The following is a 22,300-nucleotide window of genomic DNA, read 5'->3' on the forward strand; positions in this document are numbered from 1 at the left end:
GGGTGGCTGGGGTGCTTGGGTTGACGTGCGCTCCTTGCGCTGCCTGCGCTTGGCTTCTGCTTGCTCCCGGTGAAGAGACTCGAGGTGTTCGGCACCTTCCCGGATGCTTCTCCTCCACTTTGTGCGGTCTCGGGCCAGGGATTCCCAGGTGTCGGTGGGGATGTTGCACTTTTTCAAGGAGGCTTTGAGGGTGTCCTTGAAGCATTTCCTCTGCCCACCTGGGGCTCTCTTGCCGTGCCGGAGCTCCGAGTAGAGCGCTTGTTTTGCGAGTCTCGTATCGGGCATGCGGACGAGGTGGCCCGTCCATCGGAGCTGATCGAGCGTGGTCAAAGCTTCGATGCTGGGGATGTTGGCCTGAGCGAGAACACTGACGTTGGTGTGCCTATCCTGCCACCACCTCAGCACAACCCCAGCCCTCTTTATCACAGCCAGGGCCTGAGTAGCGTTACAGCTAAGTGCTGGGTTTAGATTACATCCGATTGCGTGATCTGTACCTGGGGTGCGTGGGTGGGCGGGAGGCCGGCTCCAGCTCCTCCTCTTTCTCAAGGTTAAATAGGCGAACTGAGCAGAGGCGCGTCCAACTCGGCGCTCACAGAGATCCTTCATCGGTTCAGAGTGTGAGACCAGCGGCAGGAGGCCCCACACCCACTCCCCCCTGCAAAAAAATATATTTCAACAAAACTAAACCGAGAAAGCAGTTGATCCCGACCATGGTAAGCCAGTCTGAGCATCGCGATAAACTTTGTAAAATCTGTAATCGAGGATAATAATTTTTTTAAAAATCTCCTGCCAAATAACGCGACCCGAATGTCCATTTGTAAATCGTGCCGGTATTTTTAAGTAGTCGAGCTGGGATTGTGGTTAAATGGCGCGGGAAATTAAACCTTGTACTTTTCGATGAGTTGGTGCTTGTGGAAAATGTGACTGTCGGATTCACTTCCTTTTTAAAAAATAAAAAGATCGAATGAAGTTTCTGCACTGTGTGTGTGTGAGGTGATTGCACAGAGAGTGTCTATGTGTATATATATATTTACTATATATATATTAGAGTGGGGAGGAAATTGACAGGCTGGGTTATGAGCGAAATTGACACGTAATCAAGTTGGAGTGGAGATGTTGATATATTTACACTTGCACCGATTCGCCTGGGACACCTGCAGGCCTGTGGGTGCCGGAGGGAGGGGAGGGTTTGCACTGATCGTGGGGCGAGTCCCCAGGAGTTACAGTAATAATCATTTGTGTTGGTCATGTGGGCCCAGTCCTGTGCCAGGAGCTGGCGAACTCCGCACCTGATCTCTCGCTCTCTGTCTGTCTTTCTCTCTGTCTGTCTGTCTCTCTGTCTGTCTGTCTCCTCTCCAAAAATAGTCAGTTACCAAAAGAGGTCATCGTTTTCATCTGAGACTGAAAGCCCTCAGAGAGATTGTCATCAGACACTGACCCCCACTCTAACACACACACACTTCTTTAAATATAGACACTACATAGACTTGACCCTGCCAGTAATGGGTTGGGCTTCACCGATGACACTCCCGCCGTGGAGATAACACGGAAACTCAAGCCCAGAGTGATTTGAAAGCTGGGCAAGATTAAACCTTCCCAGGCGGGTTCGATGCTGGAGCCAAAACGGGCTCCACTTCACCCCAAATCTATTTTCTGCTGTAATTCCCCCACCCACCTGCAAGATTCCCCCTCCCCGCCCATGGAGCAAGGATTTCCTTCGGGCGCCAGTTGTGGCGGAGGAACTTTCTTCTGTAGTGGGGGCGGAATCATTGCACCGTTTCCCCGCCCCCCACTTCTTTTTAATGGCGCGTATCGGAAATGACTTCCCTCTTAGAACAGGGCGACATCCTTCCGTGAAGCACCGAACGGAGGAAATGTTCGCAATCCCCATTGACAGCGAACTACGTCCAAGAGACTCCTTACCCCCAGCGTTACTTAGACACTTCGCACTCCATTCCAGGAAATTGGGCACTTTCTGGGGGGAAATACATTGAAACAAGGGTTGTATAAAGTGTCAGTTGTTGCACCTACATTTATTTACTTACTTTAATCAAGGTTGCACTAGGCATGACGCATGTAACTTTTTTTGAACGGTATTAATAGCATCTTTAGTGTTAAATGTAGGACTTTATGTAAAAGTGGGTCCAAGGGGCTGGTTTTACAGTATAAACGGGAGCGAGGAACCAAGGAGGAAAAATTCAGTATCGCTCCGTTTGGGGCGCCATTATCGGCCGTGCGCAAAGTTTAGTGCCTGGCGCTAATTATCGCCTCCGATGGCAAACTTGGCTTTTATCGCCTCTGGAGGTCATTGGAGCGCTAAATCAGGCGCTTCACATCTGTCTTAAGGCGCAAAGGCCGAGGAGCGAGGCGCTACCTCAGAGCGCTGGCGAAGTAAGGAAGGGCAAATCAAAATAAACCTGCAAAGTGCTGCTCAGTACCCAAAACTCCTTCACACAGCGTTGAATCTCTACAGAAGTCTCTCTCTCTCTCTCTCTCAATGCGTGGTGCAAAAATGTCACTGACAAAATAAGGCAGGAAGCGGTCGTCTTTAAATAGCGCTCCCCCAGTCCCTTTCTGACAGCATAACGCTCCCCTCAACCTGTCGTTGCTAGCGGCAGGCGGTAAGGCAGGGGGCGCCACTCAATATCCGGTCCGGGGCGTTGCGCACTCGACTGACGTCACAATCTGCCGGCGCAGGAGATCGTGGCGGTAGTGTTTAGCGCCGCCGCAAAATGTCTAGTTAATTTCGCGAGCGGCGCAAACATCGCCGTGCCCGGGCGCTAGTTGCTTTGCGCCCCAATTAGCGCCCTCTTAAGGCGCTAACGGGAGACGCAAACAACTGAATTTTTCCCCCCAGATGTTTTGTGTTAACTGGGACAGTTGCAAAGCCTCTCTCCATTTGAGCTTCTATCTGGGCTCCAGTTTGGCGGGAGCGACCTTTGGGAGCCGGCCTCTCGAGCCTGGGCACCACAGTGTAATAGAGAGACCCACCCAGAGGGCAGCCTCGTGGGACCAACGCCACGCCAGTTCCCTTTACCCCCAACAGCCCAGTGTTCACAGTAGCTAAACATCTCACAAGCAGGGATCTGGGGGGGTGGGAGGCTGGTGCTGGTTTTATGTACAGAATGACATAGCACAGAAGGAGGCCGTTCGGCCCATCGTGTCTTTTGAAAGAGCTATCCCGTTCGTTCCGCTCCCCCCTGCTCTTTCCCCATAGACCTGTATTTTTTTTTCCTTTTTAAGTATTTCTCCAATTCCCTTTTTAAAAGTTGTTATTGAATCTGCTTCCACCGCCCTTTCAAGCAGTGCGTTCCAGATCACAACAACTCGATGGCATAATAAACAGTCCTCACATGGCCTCCATTTCCTTTGCCAATCACCTTAAATCTTTGTCCTCTGGTTACTGACCCTTCAGCCAGAAGATTAAGAAGTGATCTAATTGTGGTATTTAAGATGATTTAAATGAGTTGATAGGGTAGATCGAGAGAGAAACTATTTCCTCTGGTGGGGGGGGAGTCCAGAACAACCTTAAAATTAGAGCCAGGCCGTTCAGGGGTGAGAGAAACATAGAAACATAGAAGATAGGAGCAGGAGTAGGCCATTCGGCCCCTCGAGCCTGCTCCGCCATTCAATGAGATCATGGCTGATCATCCAAACTCAGTACCCTGTCCCTGCCTTCTCCCCATATCCCTCGATCCCTTTAGCCTTAAGAAATATATCTAACTCCTTATTGAATATATTTAATGAATTGACCTCCACTGTCTTCTGTGGTAGAGAATTCCACAGGTTCACCACTCTCTGGGTGAAGAAATTCCTCCTCATCTCTGTCTTAAATGGCTTACCCCTTATCCTTAGACTGTGACCCCTGGTTCTGGACTCCCCGGCCATCGGGAACATCCTTCCTGCATCTAGTCTGTCTAGTCCTGTTAGAATTTTATAAGTTTCAATGAGATCCCCTCTCATTCTTCTAAACTCCAGCGAGTGTAAGCCCGATCGACCCAATCTCTCCTCATACGTCATTCCTGTCATCCCAGGTATCAGTCTGGTGAATCTTCACTGCACTCCCTCCATGGCAAGAACATCCTTCCTCAGATAAGGCGACCAAAACTGCACACAATACTCAAGGTGTGGTCTCGCCAAGGCCCTGTACAACTGCAGCAAGACATCCTTGTTCCTCTCGCTATGAAGGCCAACATACCATACATAGAAACATAGGAGCAGGAGTAGGCCATTCGGCCCTTCGAGCCTGCTCCGCCATTCAACGAGATCATGGCTGATCATCCAAACCCTAGCACCCGGTTCCTACACCGACAGCCATCCCACCCAAGCCCTATCCCCGTAACCCTGTAACCCCACGTATTTAATCCCCCCTAACACTAAGGGCCAATTTTTTTATCATGGCCAATCAACCTAACCCGCACATCTTTGGACTGTGGGAGGCAACTGGAGCACCCGGAGGAAACCCACGCAAACACGGGGAGAATGTGCAAACTCCACACAGACAGTCACCTGAGGCCGGATTTGAACCCGGGTCCCTGGCGCTGTGAGGCAACTGTGCTAACCACTATGCCACCGTGCTGCCCATTTGCCTTCTTAACCGCCTGCTGCACCTGCATGCTTACCTTCAGCGACTGGTGCACAAGGACACCCAGGTCTCGTTGCACTTCCCTTCTCCCAATCTATTGCCGTTCAGATAATAATCTGCCTTCCTGTTTTTGCCACCAAAGTGGATAACCTCGCATTTATCCACATTATACTGCATCTGCCATGCATCTGCCCAATCACCCAACCTGTCCAAATCATACTGGAGTTTCTCGGCATCCTCCTCACAGCACACACGTCTAGATCATTAATATATATTGTGAATAGCTGGGGTCCTAGGACCGATCCCTGCGGTACCCCACTCGGAAAAAGACCAGTTTATTCCAACTCTTTGCTTCCTGTCTGCCAACCAGTTCTCTATCCAAGTCAGTACCTTGCCCCCAATCCCATGTGCCTTAACTTTACACGCTTGTCTCTTATGCTATGCGATGTCAGGAAGCACTTCTTCACACAAAGGGTGATGGAAATCTGGAACTCTCTCCCCAAAAAAGCTGTTGAGGCTGGGAGGTCAATTGAAAATGTTAAAACTGAGATTGATAGATTTTTGTTGGTAAAGGTATTAAGGATTACGGAACCAAGGCGGGTTGATGTAGTTAAAAGAAGCAGATCAGGCATGATCCATTTGAATGGCGGAACAGGTTCGAGGGGCTGAATGGCCTCCTCATGTTCCTGTGTTTGTTGCATTATCATATTTTTTTTTTGCCTTGGGATAAATGCAGACCAGACTGCTGGGCTGAAATCCTGCTCATTCTGTAGAGTCCTATGGAGAATGAGCATGGTGTAGCCTCACTGCAGTTACTACTGGGTCTGCTTTCTAACGACACATGACTACCCTCAAATGGTACTAAATCGCTGGTGTCGCTCGGGTGAACCACAAGGCATTGGAGGTGCTGCTCTGGGGTTGGAGTTGGTGCACTGAGCAGGGAGCTTCAGTCGTCATCTGTTTCTCAACGTCTGTAGTAGTGCCAGCCGTGGCTCAGTGGGTAGCACTCTCACCTCTGTGCAGGAAGGTGGTGGGTTCAAGTCCCACTCCAGGCACTTGAGCACAGAATCCAGGCTCACACTCCCAGTGCCAGTACCGAGGGAGGTGCCGCACTGTCGGAGGTGCCGTCTTTCAGATGAGACGTTAAACTAGGGCCCCGTCTGCCCTCTCAGGTGGATGTAAAAGATTCCACGGCCGCTATTGCGAAGAAGAGCAGGGGCTGGTCTCCTGGCCAATATGTATCCCTCAATCAACAACTGTATAGATTTAAAAAAATATATAGATTACCTGGTCATTATCACATTTTTGTTGCTACGTTACAACAGTGACTACACTTCAAAAAGTACTTCATTGGCTGTAAAGCATTTTGGGATGTCGTGAAAAGCACTGTAGAAATTTAAGTCTTTCCTTCTTTCCTTCTTCTTTCCTCCCAAGAATGTTAAATTCCTCACTACTGACATTCCCTCATTTCAATAAGAACAAAAATACACACATATATATTAAAATAAATGTAAAATACCCTTGTATTTATGAAGCAGCTGATCATATCACTCAGAAACATAAAGCACTTCATGGCCTGGAGTTTCCTCCTTGGGTGTAACCCAAAAGTTGGAGCTGAAAATGTGCCCAATGTCACAAACACTTTGCCAATGGCAAGTATCCTCCCAATCCCATTCGAATACACCCAAACCTAAAATAGGTATTAATCAACATAAACAATCAGGGCTCAATAGGGGTCACCAACTCTGGGTGGATGTATTCCTGGAGGTGTCATCACGTGACCTCCTGCCTCTAACCGCCCCGACCCCCCACACTCCCGCCATCGGTCGCCCAACAGGCCCAAGCTTGCAGCGCCCTGCCCTGCCTTCCCACGGCCAATCGGAAAGCGAATAGCTTCTTCATTATCCGAGTGGATGATTCTTGACTGTCTGTCAAACAGCCTTTCTTGTCCCCAAGTCCAACATTTTTATAACGGGTAAACAACACGTGTTCAAAGAAATTAAACAAAAATTACTTTATTGCCCCGATAATTTTTCTCCTGGGATTTTGCTGGCAGCAGTGCCCTGGAGATTAGTCTTACTTCCCCGGAGACTCCAAGGCAACCCTGGAGGGTTGGAAACACTAGGGCCCAAGGAAATGCCGAACCCACGCCATATATTTCTTCTTGATTTAAAATTTAAAGTTTCAACTCATTGATCCATCATTCAGGCACATAGAGTCATAATGGCACAGAAGGAGGCCATTCGGCCCATCGAGTCCATGCCGGCACTCTGTGGAGCAATCCAGTCAGTCCCATTCCCCCGCTCTATCCCCGTAGCCCTGCAAGTTTATTTCCCTCAAGTGCCTATCCAGTCTCCCCTTGAAAACATTGAGTGTCTCCGCTTCCACCACTTCCGGTGGCAGCGAATTCCAGGTCATCACCACTTGCTGCGTAAAAAAGTTTTTCCTCACTTCCCCCCTGTATCTCTTGCCCAAAACCTTAAATCTGTGTCCCCTACTCCTTGTACCATCAACTAGTGGGAAGAGCCTTTCCCCATCTAGAATATCTAAACACGTCATAATCTTGTAGACCTCTATCAAATCGCCCCTCAACCTCCTTTGCTCTAATGAAAACAAATCCAGCTTCCCCAACCTGTCCATCATGTTTAAGAACCTGCAATTGGGGATGCGTTTCAATTTTAACATGACTTATACTTGGGCCATAAAAAAAACAGAAAACAGGTCTGTGAGAATGGCTCAAAATTACAATTAAAAGACCAGAAAAATGTACTTTGTTTCCTGCTACACCTGAAAATTTGGTCGCATTATTGGAGGATATTCGCATTTGAGAGTCTGGGGGCGTGGTCAGTTTTGTGGGCAGAGATTTGTTCAGACGTAGGGTTTGATGGACAGACAAAGATTGTAGTTACTCGTGGAACTCGCGCCCAAGCCTCCGCGACCTTCTAAGCCACGAAAAATTGTTTGCGCTTGGAGGAAATTCCAGGCCCGTATATACTGAATGACTTTGAACTGCAGTGACTGTTATGTACATAATCTGGGCTGGCACTCCCAGTGCAGTACTGAGAGAGCGCTGCACTGTCGGAGGTGCCATCTTTTGGATAAGACGTTAAACCGAAGCTCCATCTGCCCTCTCGAGCGGACGTAAAAGATTCCATGACAGTATTTCGAAGAAGAGCAGGGGTGTTATTCCCCATTATCCTGGTCAATATTTATCCCTCAAACCAAATCACTTTTTTTTTAACCAAAAAAACCCAGATTATCTGGTCATTATCACGTTGCTGTTTGTGGGAGTTTGCTGTGTGCAAATTGGCTGTCAAAATTCCTACATTACAAAAGTGACTATGCATCAAAAGCACTTAATTGGCTGTAAAGCGCTTTGGGACGTCCTGAAGTTATGAAAGCAGCTATATAAATGCAAGTTCGTTCTTCATTTAGGCACATTCACTGCAGCCTACTTGCCTTCCTTTTTATAATGTAATCCCTGAAAGTTTGTATTTTGCTCCGATAAAGTGCATACTATAGGGACTATTACCTCAATCTAACTCAAATAATTAGGAAATACTTGAGCAACAAATACATTCCATTGCAGTGTTGTAACCACAAGCACCAGTCAGTTTGGATGTGTTGAAACGGATTTTTTTGGTCCTCAATCTGGTTCAGTACAAACACTGAGTCGAATACTGGTTTAGTTCAACAGTTGTTTTATTCTGTTGTCCCGGGAGACTTACTCTGATACAGCACCGTTCTGACTCCAGCAGAGTCTCGACAGGTTCCACCAGAGCAAGCAATCTTTCATACAGTGGGTCACATTATTATACTTTACTTTTGAAAAGACATTAACACATCGTACATTCTACACCAATCCCGAGCGAGGCATGTACACAGTTTAAAGTGATGTCCTGGCCTGGCAGTTTGAAATAAAGAAGTCACAGTTCACTGAATGGTTTATAATATAGAAAATATGCAGGTAATGGTTTCACGATCACCTAATCATTATGGTAATGCATGGTAATGTGTTTTCGGATCGCCTTTTGTCAGTATACCCTTTGCACTCCACCCTACATTGTTCCACCAGCAAGGTGTGACATCGTGGGTGCCAGCCATATTAGCATTTTACTTCCTGCTGCCTTCAGTTTCTTGAATTAACATGATCATCTCTCACAATATGCAAGTGACTCAGCGATGTCGACATTGCACCACCATTTTAGGCTAACAGGGTCCTCCATTTTAGGTTGGCAGGGTCCTTGGCCATGCGGAGCGAGTTGTTACCTTATTTTTGCATTCTATATTCTCATTCCCCCCTTTTATCATTCCATGATAACCATCTAAGGTACCCTGTGATTCTGGGCTTCATCCTACTGGTTCATCTCTACTTTATTGAGTCTATTATACTCCTCCTCCATTAATTCTTTCTCGACTTGCTCCTTTAACATCTCACTCGCTTCACCCTCTATACTTGGTAGTTCAATTTCCTCTGATGCTGATTTCCTTTTTTAATAGTCCATTACAGAAGTCCCATTTAGTCACGTTCCAGGATCCGAAAGCTTTAAGATTCTTGTCTTTGTACTGGAGAATATCTCTTCGGCACAGGTGGACGGTTTTTCCAGGTGTGATTTTCTTGCATTTCTTCAGTTGATTGAACGCCCCGCCCGCGAGCAGGATAACGCTCAGAAGCAGTAATAAGGTCCTCATCTTGATCCTCCATGATCAATCAATGCGACTTATTAGTTATTAATCTGGAAAACAAACTGCTTACACAAGATCCAAAGTTAAAAACTTAAAGCTAAAATTTTAAAAATTAAAAATTAGAAATCGTATAATAAGTATAATAAAAGTAGGATTTTGGCAGGCCAAAACAATCCAAACACAACACCAGACCTCGTAAAACTGCAGTCACCTTTATCAAGGCCGAGCGTGAGTTCTGTAGTCTCTTATCAATTAAAATAAAATTAATGATTGTTCGTAAAATCTACTCTATACTGTACTGAAATCTACTGATTATCTCCCCCCCTTTTGATTGGTTTCTCCAATCAATTTACAATGGTGGAAGTGCACCCATGCGCTTCTTCCCTCGACCTTAGCTGCAGTCGGGGTTGTTAGTAAGACCTGATATGGACCTTCCCACCTTGGATCTAGACTTTTACGAGTCCAGTTCTTAACCATCACATACGAACCTGGTTCAATTTTTAGAGAACCAGATAAGTCAGGAAGTTCACCATATGCAGCACGGACTTGTGAATGCAGCCCACGTAAAACCTTAGTAAGAGCCAAGACATAGGTCGTCATTTCTTCAGTCATATGGTGAAAATGCACCGTTGTAGCAGCATTTTGGTTCCAGGGAGTCTTGAGTGGTTTACCATAGATAATCTCAGCAGGGGTAAGTCGTGCTTTACCCGCGGGTGTGGTGCGGATCTGAAAGAGAGCCACAGGAAGCAATTTCAACCAGGTTAAGCCGGTTTCGGCTACCAGTTTAGCAAGTTTGTTCTTCAGAGTCTGATTGGTTCTTTCGACAAGTCCTGCAGCCTGTGGTCGATAAGCACAATGCAATTGCTGATGAATGTTCAACTGGCTACAAAGTTCCTTGTTCACTTTGGCAGTGAAGTGAGGACCGTTGTCAGAACTTAACCGAGTTGGAATACCATACCGAGGTATGATCTCTCTCAGCAATACCTTAACAACAGTAGAGGCTTTATTGTCTGTGGTTGGATATGCCTCGATCCATTTACTAAATACATCTACAATGACAAGTACGTATTTGTAACACTGACATCTTTCCAACTCAATGTAGTCCATTTGCAGGGTCTCAAAGGGACCCTCCGGTAAAGGGGTTTTTCCCCATTCGCAAGACACTCCCTTTCCAGGGTTGTGTTGTTGACAAGTCAGGCATCGATCGCTAATGTTCTGTGCTATTGCTTGAAGCCTTGGATGCCACCAAGTACTTAGAAGCACATCACTCACTGCCCTGGCACCACAATGAGTTGCAAAGTGTACACATTCAATAACCCAAACAGCTAGCTCATCAGACATGCAAGTCTGTTCCGCGGGAGTAGTCCAGAGTTTTGATAAAGGGTTATATACACATCCCAATTCTCCCCACAAATGCTTATCACTATTAGGAGCGTCCTCCTGCAACTTAATCACCTCTTGGATGGTTGGCATTAGTTTTTCCGAGGTAGACTGATTCTTGTTGGAATTTTTAGTCTGCCTCATAATTCGGGGCACAATCATTTGGTGACTCCTAGAAGCAATTTTGGCCGCCTCTATATCTACTGGGTTTTGGCCAGTGGTATGGGCAGAGCATTTAATCACAGCTATCTGTTTGGGGAGTAAAAGGGCTTGCAGGAGGTCTGAAACTAACTGACGGTGTGAGATCGGACTGCCCGAGGAGGTTAGAAATCCTCTATTTTTCCACAATTTTCCAAAGTCGTGAACTACTCTAAAGGCATATCTAGAGTTTGTATATACATTGATTCGTAATCCTTCTCCCAAAGTACAAGCTCGTATGAGTGCAAACAGTTCGGCTTGCTGGGCAGAAAAAGGGGATTCAAAGGCTGCTGATTCTAAGGTGACACCTTCCTGATTTACAATTGCATAACCAGAAATTCGTTTTCCCATGTCATCAATTGAAGAACTGCCATCCGTATACATGGTAATACCGGGATCCGTAATAGGAGTGTCAAACAAATCAGGTCGGACTGAGGTATCATCCTTAATGAGGTGTAAGCAATCATGGCTTGGTTCATCACTCTCGGAAGGCGGGTTTGCAATGAAACTGGCAGGGTTGATAATGCTACAGTGTTTAAATGTAAGCCTAGGATTGTTCAGTAAGTATATTTCATACTTATTTTGCCTGGCGGTAGTCAGGTGTTGGGTCTGCAATTGCCCCAGTAACGCAGTGACTGAGTGACAGCTATACACAGTAATATCCTGCTGAAGTGTCATGTTAGCGGCTGACTGTAGACTGTTGTAGACGGCTGTAAGGATCTGGGTGCAATAGGGATGTCCTAAAGCTACCGGATCCATTTTTGATGAATAATAAGCTACCGGTCGATGCTTATCTCCATGCTTCTGGGTCAGGACTGCTGTTGAGCAATCGTTTATTACTGTGCAGTATAACTGGAATGGTCTATCATACAGGGGTCGTCCCAGGGCTGGTGCTTGGACCAGATCCTGTTTTAATTCCTCAAATGCCTGCTGTGCCTCTAGTTCCAGCTCAAACTCTCCCTCTTTAGCCATGTAGGGAGTCAGATGTTTGGTTAATACTGCAATATTAGGTATCCACTGTCGACAATAATTAACCATTCCCAGCCACTGTCTGACTTGTTTGGCCGTTTTAGGGGCTGGTGTCTCGCATATTGGCTGTATTCTACTGGTTTCCAGACTGCGGTTCTCTGCTGATAACATAACTCCAAGAAATTTAACTGTCTTCTTAGCCACTACTACTTTAGCTGGAGATACCACATATCCCAATTCTGAGAGATAGTTCAACAACTGAATAGTGTCCTCTCTGTTACTTAGCTCATCAGGGCTGGCAATGAGAAGGTCATCCACATACTGGATCAGATTAGAGCCACGATTTAATGTCAGTGTCTGTAATTGCTGTTGAAGGCACCGCGAAAACAGGGTGGGTGAATTCACAAAGCCCTGGGGTAATCGAGTCCACGTATACTGCTGGCCATTGTACGTGAAGGCAAAAAGGTATTGGCTAGTAGCGGCCAGTGGCAGGGAGAAAAAGGCATGCTGGAGGTCGACTACCGCAAAAACTTTAGCATCAGCAGGTATCGAGGCCAAGATGTGTGCTGGATTAGGTACCAGTGCATGAAGTGGCTGAACAATTGCATTTATTGTTCGTAAATCCTGCACTAGGCGATACTGGTCAGGCTTACCAGTTTTCGGAACAGCTAGGATGGGTGTATTACAACTGGATTGGCATGTTACCAAAATCCCCTGCTCCAACAATCCCTTAATGAGTCTATCTATACTCGGAATAGCTTGCTGCTTCAAAGGGTATTGTCGTACCGTTGGCAAGGTCACATTTTCCTTCACTGGGATCTCAATGGGTTGTATGCCGGTTAGACCTACATGCGTTGGGTCTTCGGCCCATACCTGGGGATTCACATACTCCAGTATATCTTTCCCTACATGACGGTGCACCACTGTCAGGCTAGGCTCAGGGTTTTGGTAAAATTGGACCATCAGATCTCCGGGTAACTGTTGCGGCTGGTGGCATTCAGGGTTTGCCTGATCGATCGCTCGTTTTACCATGGGCCCCAAATCTTTGGCGTGGAAAGACTGGTTAACTTCCCGCGTGATATGAGGGGCCACTGTCGAAGGCTGCTTCCACAAGTGTAAGGGGACCTGCACAAACTCTGCTTTTCCCTCAGGTCCAGTTACTACAGCCTTGAGGTAGATTGTCCATTCCGTACCTTCCTGATTTTTAAAATACTCCTCAAGGGTCCTATCCTTTCCACTTCGATCATATGCCAGTGTCACATGATAGGAGGATGCATTGAGGTCGAGTGACCACCATTGAGGTGTAGTCGAAACATAACATTGCCTTTTATTTGCCCAATGTCCGATTGCTATTCCTTCATCACCACAATCAAGTTTGAGTTGGAATGCACATAGTAAGTCTCTGGCCATTAAATTGCAGTCCAAGCCGGTAGTGATTACAAATTGGTGGGTTGCAGATTGATTTTTGTAGGTCACCTGAACTGGTTCTGACATAGCATACTTGGTCCTTTGACCTTGGAAGCCTGATAATTCCTGGGTCTTGTTGGATCGGGGAAGTTTAAGGTCCGATTGGACAGAGGACATGGCGGCTCCAGTGTCTACTAAAAAGGGGTACCATTGATCCTGGATTTGCAACATTAATAAGGGTTCTTGGGCCGACTGTGAACTGCTGGTCACTAGATTAGCTAGTCAATTCTGTGGGAATGGATTATTCTGGGAGAAATTGGTATATCCTCCCCTGCCTCTAGGTCCTCCTCCGTTTCTTCTCCATCCTCCCCTGCCTCTCCTAGGTGGGTCTCCAGAGGCTAAGGATGGGCAGTCTCTGACCCAATGTCCATCCTTTCCACAGTTATAACACTGCCCTTGTCTTTGACCTTGGTATCCCCGTCCTTGTCCTCTACCCCTTCCTCCACCTCTGTAATTCTGTTGTGGAGTGGCGTAGGGTTGGCCGTATGCAGTAGCATTGAAGCCGTTTGGATGAGGGTAATATCCATAATTCTGAGAGTCTACCCCTCCAGGGTTACAGTATTGAGGTTCCATCTGATACCCTGTCTTGTCTATCGTGTGTGGTTGAATTGGGACTTCCTTCACGACATATTCTGTTTTTACTGTCTTCTGGGGTTGGTTCCCCTAACCTTTACTCTCTTTCCAATGATACTTTACGGCTCTAGCCATTTGAGTTGGAGTATTTTCTGCCCAGTTCATATTATTGGTTTTAACGGCTGTCGCCACAGCAGCCGGGAGACAGTTCATCAGAATGTCGCAGAATTGGGGTGAATTGGCTCCTGCTTGGTAATTGGTGTCCCCTGACTGTCCCTGATAAACCTCACAGAATCTTTCCAAAAATTCCTCAGGTCCCTCATCTTTCTTTGGCTTAGTATCTAGGACATTAGATATATTGATAGGTTTTTGGAGTGTAGCATTGAGTGCTGCAAACATGCGTCGCTCCCTATCAGCTGTGAGGGCGTGGACGGCCTCTAAAGCGGCATGATTAGGGTGAGTCAGGCGTTCCAAAAATCTAGTGTGTTCGGAAGGAGTTAGAACTTGTTGAATCAAAGCCCATAGATCTCGGGAGTCTGCATTGTACACCTGTATCGTGGTTCGAAGAAAGTCCACAAACCTAGCCGGCGCCTTTTTCCTGTCTGGCATACCGGTTAGGATAGCCATTATCTCATTAGGTTTCCAAGGGAAAAATACATCTATGGTGGGGTTGGCTGCGGCAGCCGCTGCATTCGGGTTTGGCATTGTTCTTACCGGCAGATTTCTGGGCGTTCATTTTGGTTTAGTAAGGCTAATTTCGGGTTCTGAGTCGGAACTGTTTAAGGGTGAAAGGTTGTCTTCAGAATCAGTAAGGTCACTACATGAGTCAGTGTCATCTGCTTTTGCTGGTTTATGTTGTACTAATTGTCTGGGTCTACGTTTCTTCTTCTGCCAATTCAGACTAGGGGTATTCCCCGGTTTCGCGTCTTTCTTGGGATTTGTTGGATCTTTCGATCGGGTTCGACAAGCAACAGGGTCTATATAAACATCAGAAATCGGCGTGATTGGGGAGTGACTTGGGACAGTAAGGGAGGGTGTCGGTGGACTGGTAACGGATGTAATAGGGATCAAGCCAGTCTGATTTGTAAGAGGTTGGTCGGGATAAATGTTATTATATTGGGGTGGCTGAGGAGGTGGCGCGGTAGGAGTTCTAATTGTCCAATTGTTTAAGTCCTCATCTGTTCCGTCTCCCTCTTTCAACCTAAGGCCAACCATTGAACTACGTAGTTCATTTTTATCCTTTTTATCTGGCGCCATTTCAGATTTTGACCTTTTCTCATGTGCACATTCTTTCTTAAGTATTTCAATGGGTTTAGGATTTCCTCCTTCGGTTAACTTTATTCCTAACTTAACAGCATTCTCTTGCCAGCTGGCTAATAGGGAACTGTCTTTAATTTCTTGGCAATACTGTCGCCAGAGTCCAATTAGTTTCTTAGTCTTACTTCCCATATTCTTTTTCCAAATCACTTCTTGAGCTTGTTTAACCGTTTCTAAGCTTTTGGGACCCCCTAGTGGCCATTGTTCGCTGCCTAACTTTTTATTTAAACCCCCTGAGAGTTGTCTCAATTGTTGGGCTTTGTCCGGGTATTTGTCACATAAGGTTTGTAAGGCACTGCCCTCATCACTTGTGGTATCTAGGTAATTACCCATGGTTCTCTTACACTAAGGGTTCTTTTTCAGGATTCGAGTTACTTTTTGCACGTGTCTTATATATTTCACGGATACCGGCACACAAAATGAAACGCAACACTACAATACTTACAATACTTAGACTTAACAAAAACACAGTACAACACTTAGACTTAACAAAAACACAGTGAGTCGTCTATAGTCAAATAGTAATTTTAGCCTCTGTCACCGCCTGGTACAGGTATTCTTAGCCTAATTATTCAAATCGTAAATTTAGCCTCTGTCACCGCCTGGTACAGGTATTCTTAGCCTCTGTCACCACCTGGTACAGGTATTCTTAGCCTAATTATTCTACTTATACGACCCTTATCTTGCACTCCCCGAGTACAAGTTGCTATAGCTCTAGAGTCCCCGACTCTCTCTTTTTACTTTCTTTCAAGTATTCCTTTTCTCTTTCTTTAAAATCACTTATCTACTTTTTAGTCCAATCGCAGCCTGAGCGGGCCAAGTGAAATACGAGGCCGGCGCTTTACCCGACTTGGATACTTATTTCCTAAGTTTACACAGTATTCGCCAGATTGACCCAGATCTTGTCGGGACACCACACAAGAATTAGCGAGTGGCAAAACTTTTATCGGACTTACGGATCAGAGGAAAACCGAAGTGGTAAATTTAAACATACTCACTCCGGGGGCCCATTTCCTCCTCTCACGTCCAAAACTAGTTCGGCTCTTAATTTCGCGAATTCTCGGTGATCGTCCGTTGAGATCCCACTTCTGACACCAAATGTTGAAACGGATTTTTTTGGTCCTCAATCTGGTTCAGTACAAACACTGAGTCGAATACTGGTTTAGTTCAACAGTTGTTTTATTCTGTTGTCCCGGGAGACTTACTCTGATACAGCACCGTTCTGACTCCAGCAGAGTCTCGACAGGTTCCACCAGAGCAAGCAATCTTTCATACAGTGGGTCACATTATTATACTTTACTTTTGAAAAGACATTAACACATCGTACATTCTACACCAATCCCGAGCGAGGCATGTACACAGTTTAAAGTGATGTCCTGGCCTGGCAGTTTGAAATAAAGAAGTCACAGTTCACTGAATGGTTTATAATATAGAAAATATGCAGGTAATGGTTTCACGATCACCTAATCATTATGGTAATGCATGGTAATGTGTTTTCGGATCGCCTTTTGTCAGTATACCCTTTGCACTCCACCCTACATTGTTCCACCAGCAAGGTGTGACATCGTGGGTGCCAGCCATATTAGCATTTTACTTCCTGCTGCCTTCAGTTTCTTGAATTAACATGATCATCTCTCACAATATGCAAGTGACTCAGCGATGTCGACATTGCACCACCATTTTAGGCTAACAGGGTCCTCCATTTTAGGTTGGCAGGGTCCTTGGCCATGCGGAGCGAGTTGTTACCTTATTTTTGCATTCTATATTCTCAGATGTACCTGGAGTCTGTTTATATCTCTGTTCAAGTGAAGGGCTTGTGTAAACCTGTATAGTTGACTTTGCTTCTGCAGTGAGATACAAGAACATTTAAGTCATTCCAGTGTGGTGTAAATTTCATTTTTTTTAGTCCATTCTCGTAATTCCAATTTTTCTGTTGAGCGCTTCCTGACTTCCATCTATCACATTCTGTCCTGTAGTAACAACAGTTTTTTGGCTATCACAATTTGTTCAGGAAAACGGGATCATGCACAAATAATTAGAAGCTAGCAAAATGAATAGTCTTTATGAGTACTCATTGAGTTACTACGCAACATATACAGACTGAGTTACAATACAGCATATTCACAGGATGTGGGCATCGCTGGCAAGGCCAGCATTTATTGCCCATCCCTAGTTGCCCTTGAGAAGGTGGTGGTGAGCCGCCTTCTTGAACCGCTGCAGTCCGTGTGGTGAAGGTACTCCCACAGTGCTGTTAGGGAGGGAGTTCCAGGATTTTGACCCAGCGACGATGAAGGATCGGCGAACATTCAAGTCAGGATGGTGTGTGACTTGGAGGTGGTGGTGTTCCCATGTGCCTGCTGCCCTTGTCCTTCTAGGTGGTGGAGGTCGCGGGTTTGGGAGGTGTTGCCGAAGAAGCCTTGGCGAGTTGCTGCAGTGCATCTTGTAGATGGTACACACTGCAGCCACGACGCGCCGGTGGTGGAGTCAGTGACTGTTTAAGGTGGTGGATGGGGTGCCAATCAAGCGGGCTGCTTTGTCCTGGATGGTGTCGAGCTTCTTGAGTGTTGTTGGAGCTGCACGCATCCAGGCAAGTGGCGAGTATTCCATCACACTCCTTACTTGTGCCTTGTAGATGGTGGAAAGGCTTTGGGGAGTCAGGAGCTGAGGCACGCGCTGCAGAATACCCAGCCTCTGACCTGCTCTTGTAGCCACAGTATTTATTTCGCTGGTCCAGTTAAGTTTCTGGTCAATGGTGACCCCCGTGGATGTTACTAGTGGGAGATTCGACTATGGTAATTGATGTAGTAAAAAGTCTCACACATCAAGGAACTTTAAAGTAAGCTTTAAGCAACTTATAATTAAACTATATACAAGAGCGGTCTTCACCATGCCTCTAGGAGAAGCCCTTTTACATACTGAGCAGTTCAGTATTTATACTAGTCCAAACACAGGAAGTGACGTATGCACAGGAAGTGAGGTATGCACAGAGTTCACAGTTCACAGGAAATGATGTGCACATAACTTCAACCGGAAGTTATTTATTATTATTACAGTAATGCCATTGAATGTCAAGGGGAGGTGGTTAGACTCTCTTATGTTGGAGATGGTCATTGCCTGGCACTTGTGTGGTGCAAATGTTACTTGCCATTTATCAGCCCAAGCTTGAATGTTGTCCAGGTCTTGCTGCATGCATTCATTATCTGATGTGTTGTTAATGGAACTGACACTGTGCAATCATCAGCGAACATTCCCACTTCTGACCTTATGATGGAAGGAAGGTCATTGATGAAGCAACTGAAGATGCCTCGGCCTAGGACACTGCCCTGAGGAACTCCTGCAGTGATGTCCTGGAGCTGAGATGATTGGCTTCCAACAACCACAACCATCTTCCTTTGTGCTAGATATGAATCTACCCAGTGGAAAGTTTTCCCCCTGATTCCCATTGACTATGTCAGGCTGTTGCTTGACTAGTCTGTGGGACAGCTCTCCCAATTTTGGCACAAGTCTCCAGATGTTAGTGAGGAGGGCTTTGCAGGGCTGGGTGTGCCTAGGTCGATGCCGGGTGTGCCGTCCGGTTTCATTCTTATACAGACTACACAGCATATATACCGATTGTGTAATTATATGGACTGCGTTATTATATAGTAATCTTTTTAAAATTTGTTCTTGGGGTGTTGAACTTACTAGCAAGGATGTGTGTATTGCCTAATCTTTAGTTGTCCTGAGAAGGTGGTTGTGGGCCTTCTCCTTGAAACCGCTGCAGTCCATGTGGTGATGGTTCTCCCATAATGGTGATGGGTGGGCAGTTCCAGGGTATTGACCCAGTGACTGAAGTAACGGTGATTATATATGTCTCTAAAGTCAGGATAGTGTGTGACTTGGAGGGGAACATGGAGTTGATGGTCTTCCCATGACATTGCTACTCTTGTCCTTCTCTGTGTTAGTGGTCGCAGGGCTGGGAGAGGCTGTGGGCCTATTGTCTGAGTACAGGGCATTCCAACTTAGTAATTATACTGATTGAGATATTATAGAGCTAGTCTATTATAATACTGTGATATTATAGAGCTAGTCTATTATAATATTGTGATATTATAGAGCTAGTCTATTATAATATTGAGATATTATAGAGCTAGTCTAATATAATATTGAGCTATTGAGTCAGAAGGTTGTGGGTTCAAGTCCCTGCTTTCTGACTCAGAGGCAATACTCTAGGCTGACACTTCAATGCAGTGCTGAGGGAGTGCTGCACTGTTGGAGGTGCCATCTTTCAGATGAGACGTTAAACCGAGGCCCCGTCTGCTCTCTCAGGTGGACGTAGAAGATCCCATGGCACTATTTTGAAGAAGAGCAGAGGGGGAGTTCTCCCCAGTGTCCTGGCTAATATTAATCCCTCAATCAACATAACAAAAACAGATTATCTGATCATTATCACATTGCTGTTTGTGGGAGCTTGCTGTGCGCAAAGTGGCTGCCACGTTTCCCACATTACAACAGTGACTACACTTCAAAAGTACTTCATTGGCTGTAATGCACTTTGAGACATCCAGTGGTCGTGAAAGGCGCCATAGAAATGCAAGACTTTCTTTCTTTCTATTATAGAGCTAGTCTATTATAATATTGAGCTATTATAGAGCTAGTCTATTGTTGTCTCCGGATTTGTTCTGAAACTGAGTATTGCTGCAGTGACACACAATGCACTGTGGTACTAGAAACCTTTGCATGAGAATATGGGAAAAGGCCATTTGTCCCATCAAAGCCCATCCCTCTGGTACATTCAGAAGGCTTTCGATAAGGTCCCACATAAGCGATTAGCGTGTAAAGTTAAGGCACATGGGATTGGGGGCAAGGTATTGACTTGGATAGAGAACTGGTTGGCAGATAGAAAGCAAAGAGTTGGAATAAACAAATCTTTTTCAGAGTGGCAGGCAGTGACTAGTGGGGTACTGCAGGGATCGGTCCTTGGACCCCAGCTATTCACAATATATATTAATGATCTAGACAAGGGAACTAGATGTAATATCTCCAAATTTGCAGATGACACAAAGCTGGGTGGGCGTGTGTGCTGTGAGGAGGATGCCGAGAAACTACAGGATGATTTGGACAGGTTGGGTGATTGGGCAGAAGCATGGCAGATGCAATATAACGTGGATAAATGTGAGGTTATCAACTTTGGTGTCAAAAACAGGAAGGCAGATTATTATCTGAATGGCAATAGATTGGGAGAAGGGGAAGTGCAACGAGACCTGGGTGTCCTTGTGCACCAATCGCTGAAGGTAAGCATGCAGGTGCAGCAGGCGGTTAAGAAGGCAAATGGTATGTTGGCCTTCATAGCGAGAGGATTCGAGTACAGGAACAAGGATGTCTTGCTGCAGTTGTACAGGGCCTTGGTGAGACCACATCTTGAGTATTGTGTGCAGTTTTGGTCACCTTATCTGAGGAAGGATATTCTTACCATGGAAGGAGTTCAGAGAAGATTCACGAGGCTGATACCTGGGATGGCAGGAATGACGTATGAGGAGAGATTGGGTCGATTGGGCTTGTACTCGCTGGAGTTTAGAAGAATGAGAGGGGATCTCATTGAAACTTACAAAATTCTGGCTGGACTGGACAGACTAGATGCAGGGAGGATGTTCCCGATGGTCGGGGAAGCCAGAACCAGGGGTCATAGTCTAAGGATAAGGGGTAGGCCTTTTAGGACAGAAATGAGGAGGAATTTCTTCACCCAGAGAGTGGTGAACCTGTGGAATTCTCTACCACAGAAGGCAGTAGAGGCCAATTCATTAAATATATTCAAGAAGGAGTTGGATATATTTCTGAAGGCTAAAGGGATCAAGGGGTATGGGGAGAAAGCAGGGACTGGTTACTGAATTTGGATGATCAGCCATGATCGCATTGAATGGCGGAGCAGGCTCGAGGGGCCGAATGGCCTACTCCTGCTCCTATCTTCTATGTTTCTATTAACTCTCCCATTGAAGCCCATCCCTCTGGTACATTAACTCTCCCGTCGAAGCCCATCCCTCTGGTACATTAACTCTCCCATCGAAGCCCATCCCTCTGGTACATTAACTCCCCATCAAAGCCCATCCCTCTGGTACATTAACTCTCCATCGAAGCCCATCCCTCTCGTACATTAACTCTCCATCGAAGCCCATCCCTCTAGTACATTAACTCTCCCATCGAAGCCCATCCCTCTGGTACATTAACGCTCCCATCGAAGCCCATCCCTCTGGTACATTAACTCTCCCATCGAAGCCCATCCCTCTGGTACATTAACTCTCCCATCGAAGCCCATCCCTCTAGTACATTAACTCTCCATCGAAGCCCATCCCTCTAGTACATTAACTCTCCATCGAAGCCCCTCCCTCTAGTATATTAACTCTCCCATCGAAGCCCATCGCTCTGGTACATTAACTCTCCCATCGAAGCCCATTCCTCTGGTACATTAACTCTCCCATCGAAGCCCATCCCTCTGGTACATTAACTCTCCCATCGAAGCCCATTCCTCTGGTACATTAACTCCCCATCGAAGCCCACCCCTTCAGTACATTAACTCTCCCATCGAAGCCCATCACTCTAGTACATTAACTCCCCCATCGAAGCCCATCCCTCTGGTACATTAACTCTCCATCAAAGCCCATCCCTCTGGTGCATTAACTCTCCATCGAAGCCCATCCCTCTAGTACATTAACTCTCCCATCGAAGCCCATCCCTCTAGTACATTAACACCCCAATCGAAGCCCATCCCTCTGGTACATTAACTCTCCCATCGAAGCCCATCCCTCTGGTACATTAACTCCCCCATCGAAACCCAGGTGTGTGGTTGCAAACACATTGAGGCTAATTTGTTGAGTATGGAGTGCCAGTGGGGGCGCATCTCCCACTGGGTGCACATTTCGTGCAATGATGGGTGTGCGCCCTACAATCTCCTGATATGATTGCCTGATGGACCAGACTCCTTGCCAGCTTTCTGTGCTTGGCAACTCGGCCTTAGTAAAGTACTTCATTGGCTGTAGAGCGCTTGGGGAGGCCCTGAGGTTGTGAAAGGTGCTATATAAATGCAAGTCTTTTCTTTTAGTATCTCTAGAATTTTATCTTTGTATTTCTCCATATTTTTTGACTTGCCTG

General features: G+C 46.2%; 1 protein-coding gene across 1 annotated transcript in view; it reads left to right on the forward strand.

Annotated features, from left to right (window-relative positions):
• The first annotated feature begins 557 nt into the window (after nt 1-557).
• Nucleotides 558-22,300, forward strand: part of LOC147120636 (tubulin alpha chain) — a 75,050-nt gene continuing 53,307 nt past the window's right edge. Inside the window, exon 1 of the mRNA XM_085986790.1 lies at nt 558-713. Within this exon, the coding sequence (XP_085842916.1) occupies nt 711-713 (3 nt within the window). The 5' untranslated portion in view covers nt 558-710. The remainder of the gene's footprint in view (nt 714-22,300) is intronic.

The sequence above is a fragment of the Somniosus microcephalus genome, chromosome 4 (genome assembly GCF_052327205.1).
Source record: "Somniosus microcephalus isolate GS21.2 chromosome 4, FLI_Smic_1.0, whole genome shotgun sequence".
NCBI lineage: Eukaryota > Metazoa > Chordata > Chondrichthyes > Squaliformes > Somniosidae > Somniosus > Somniosus microcephalus.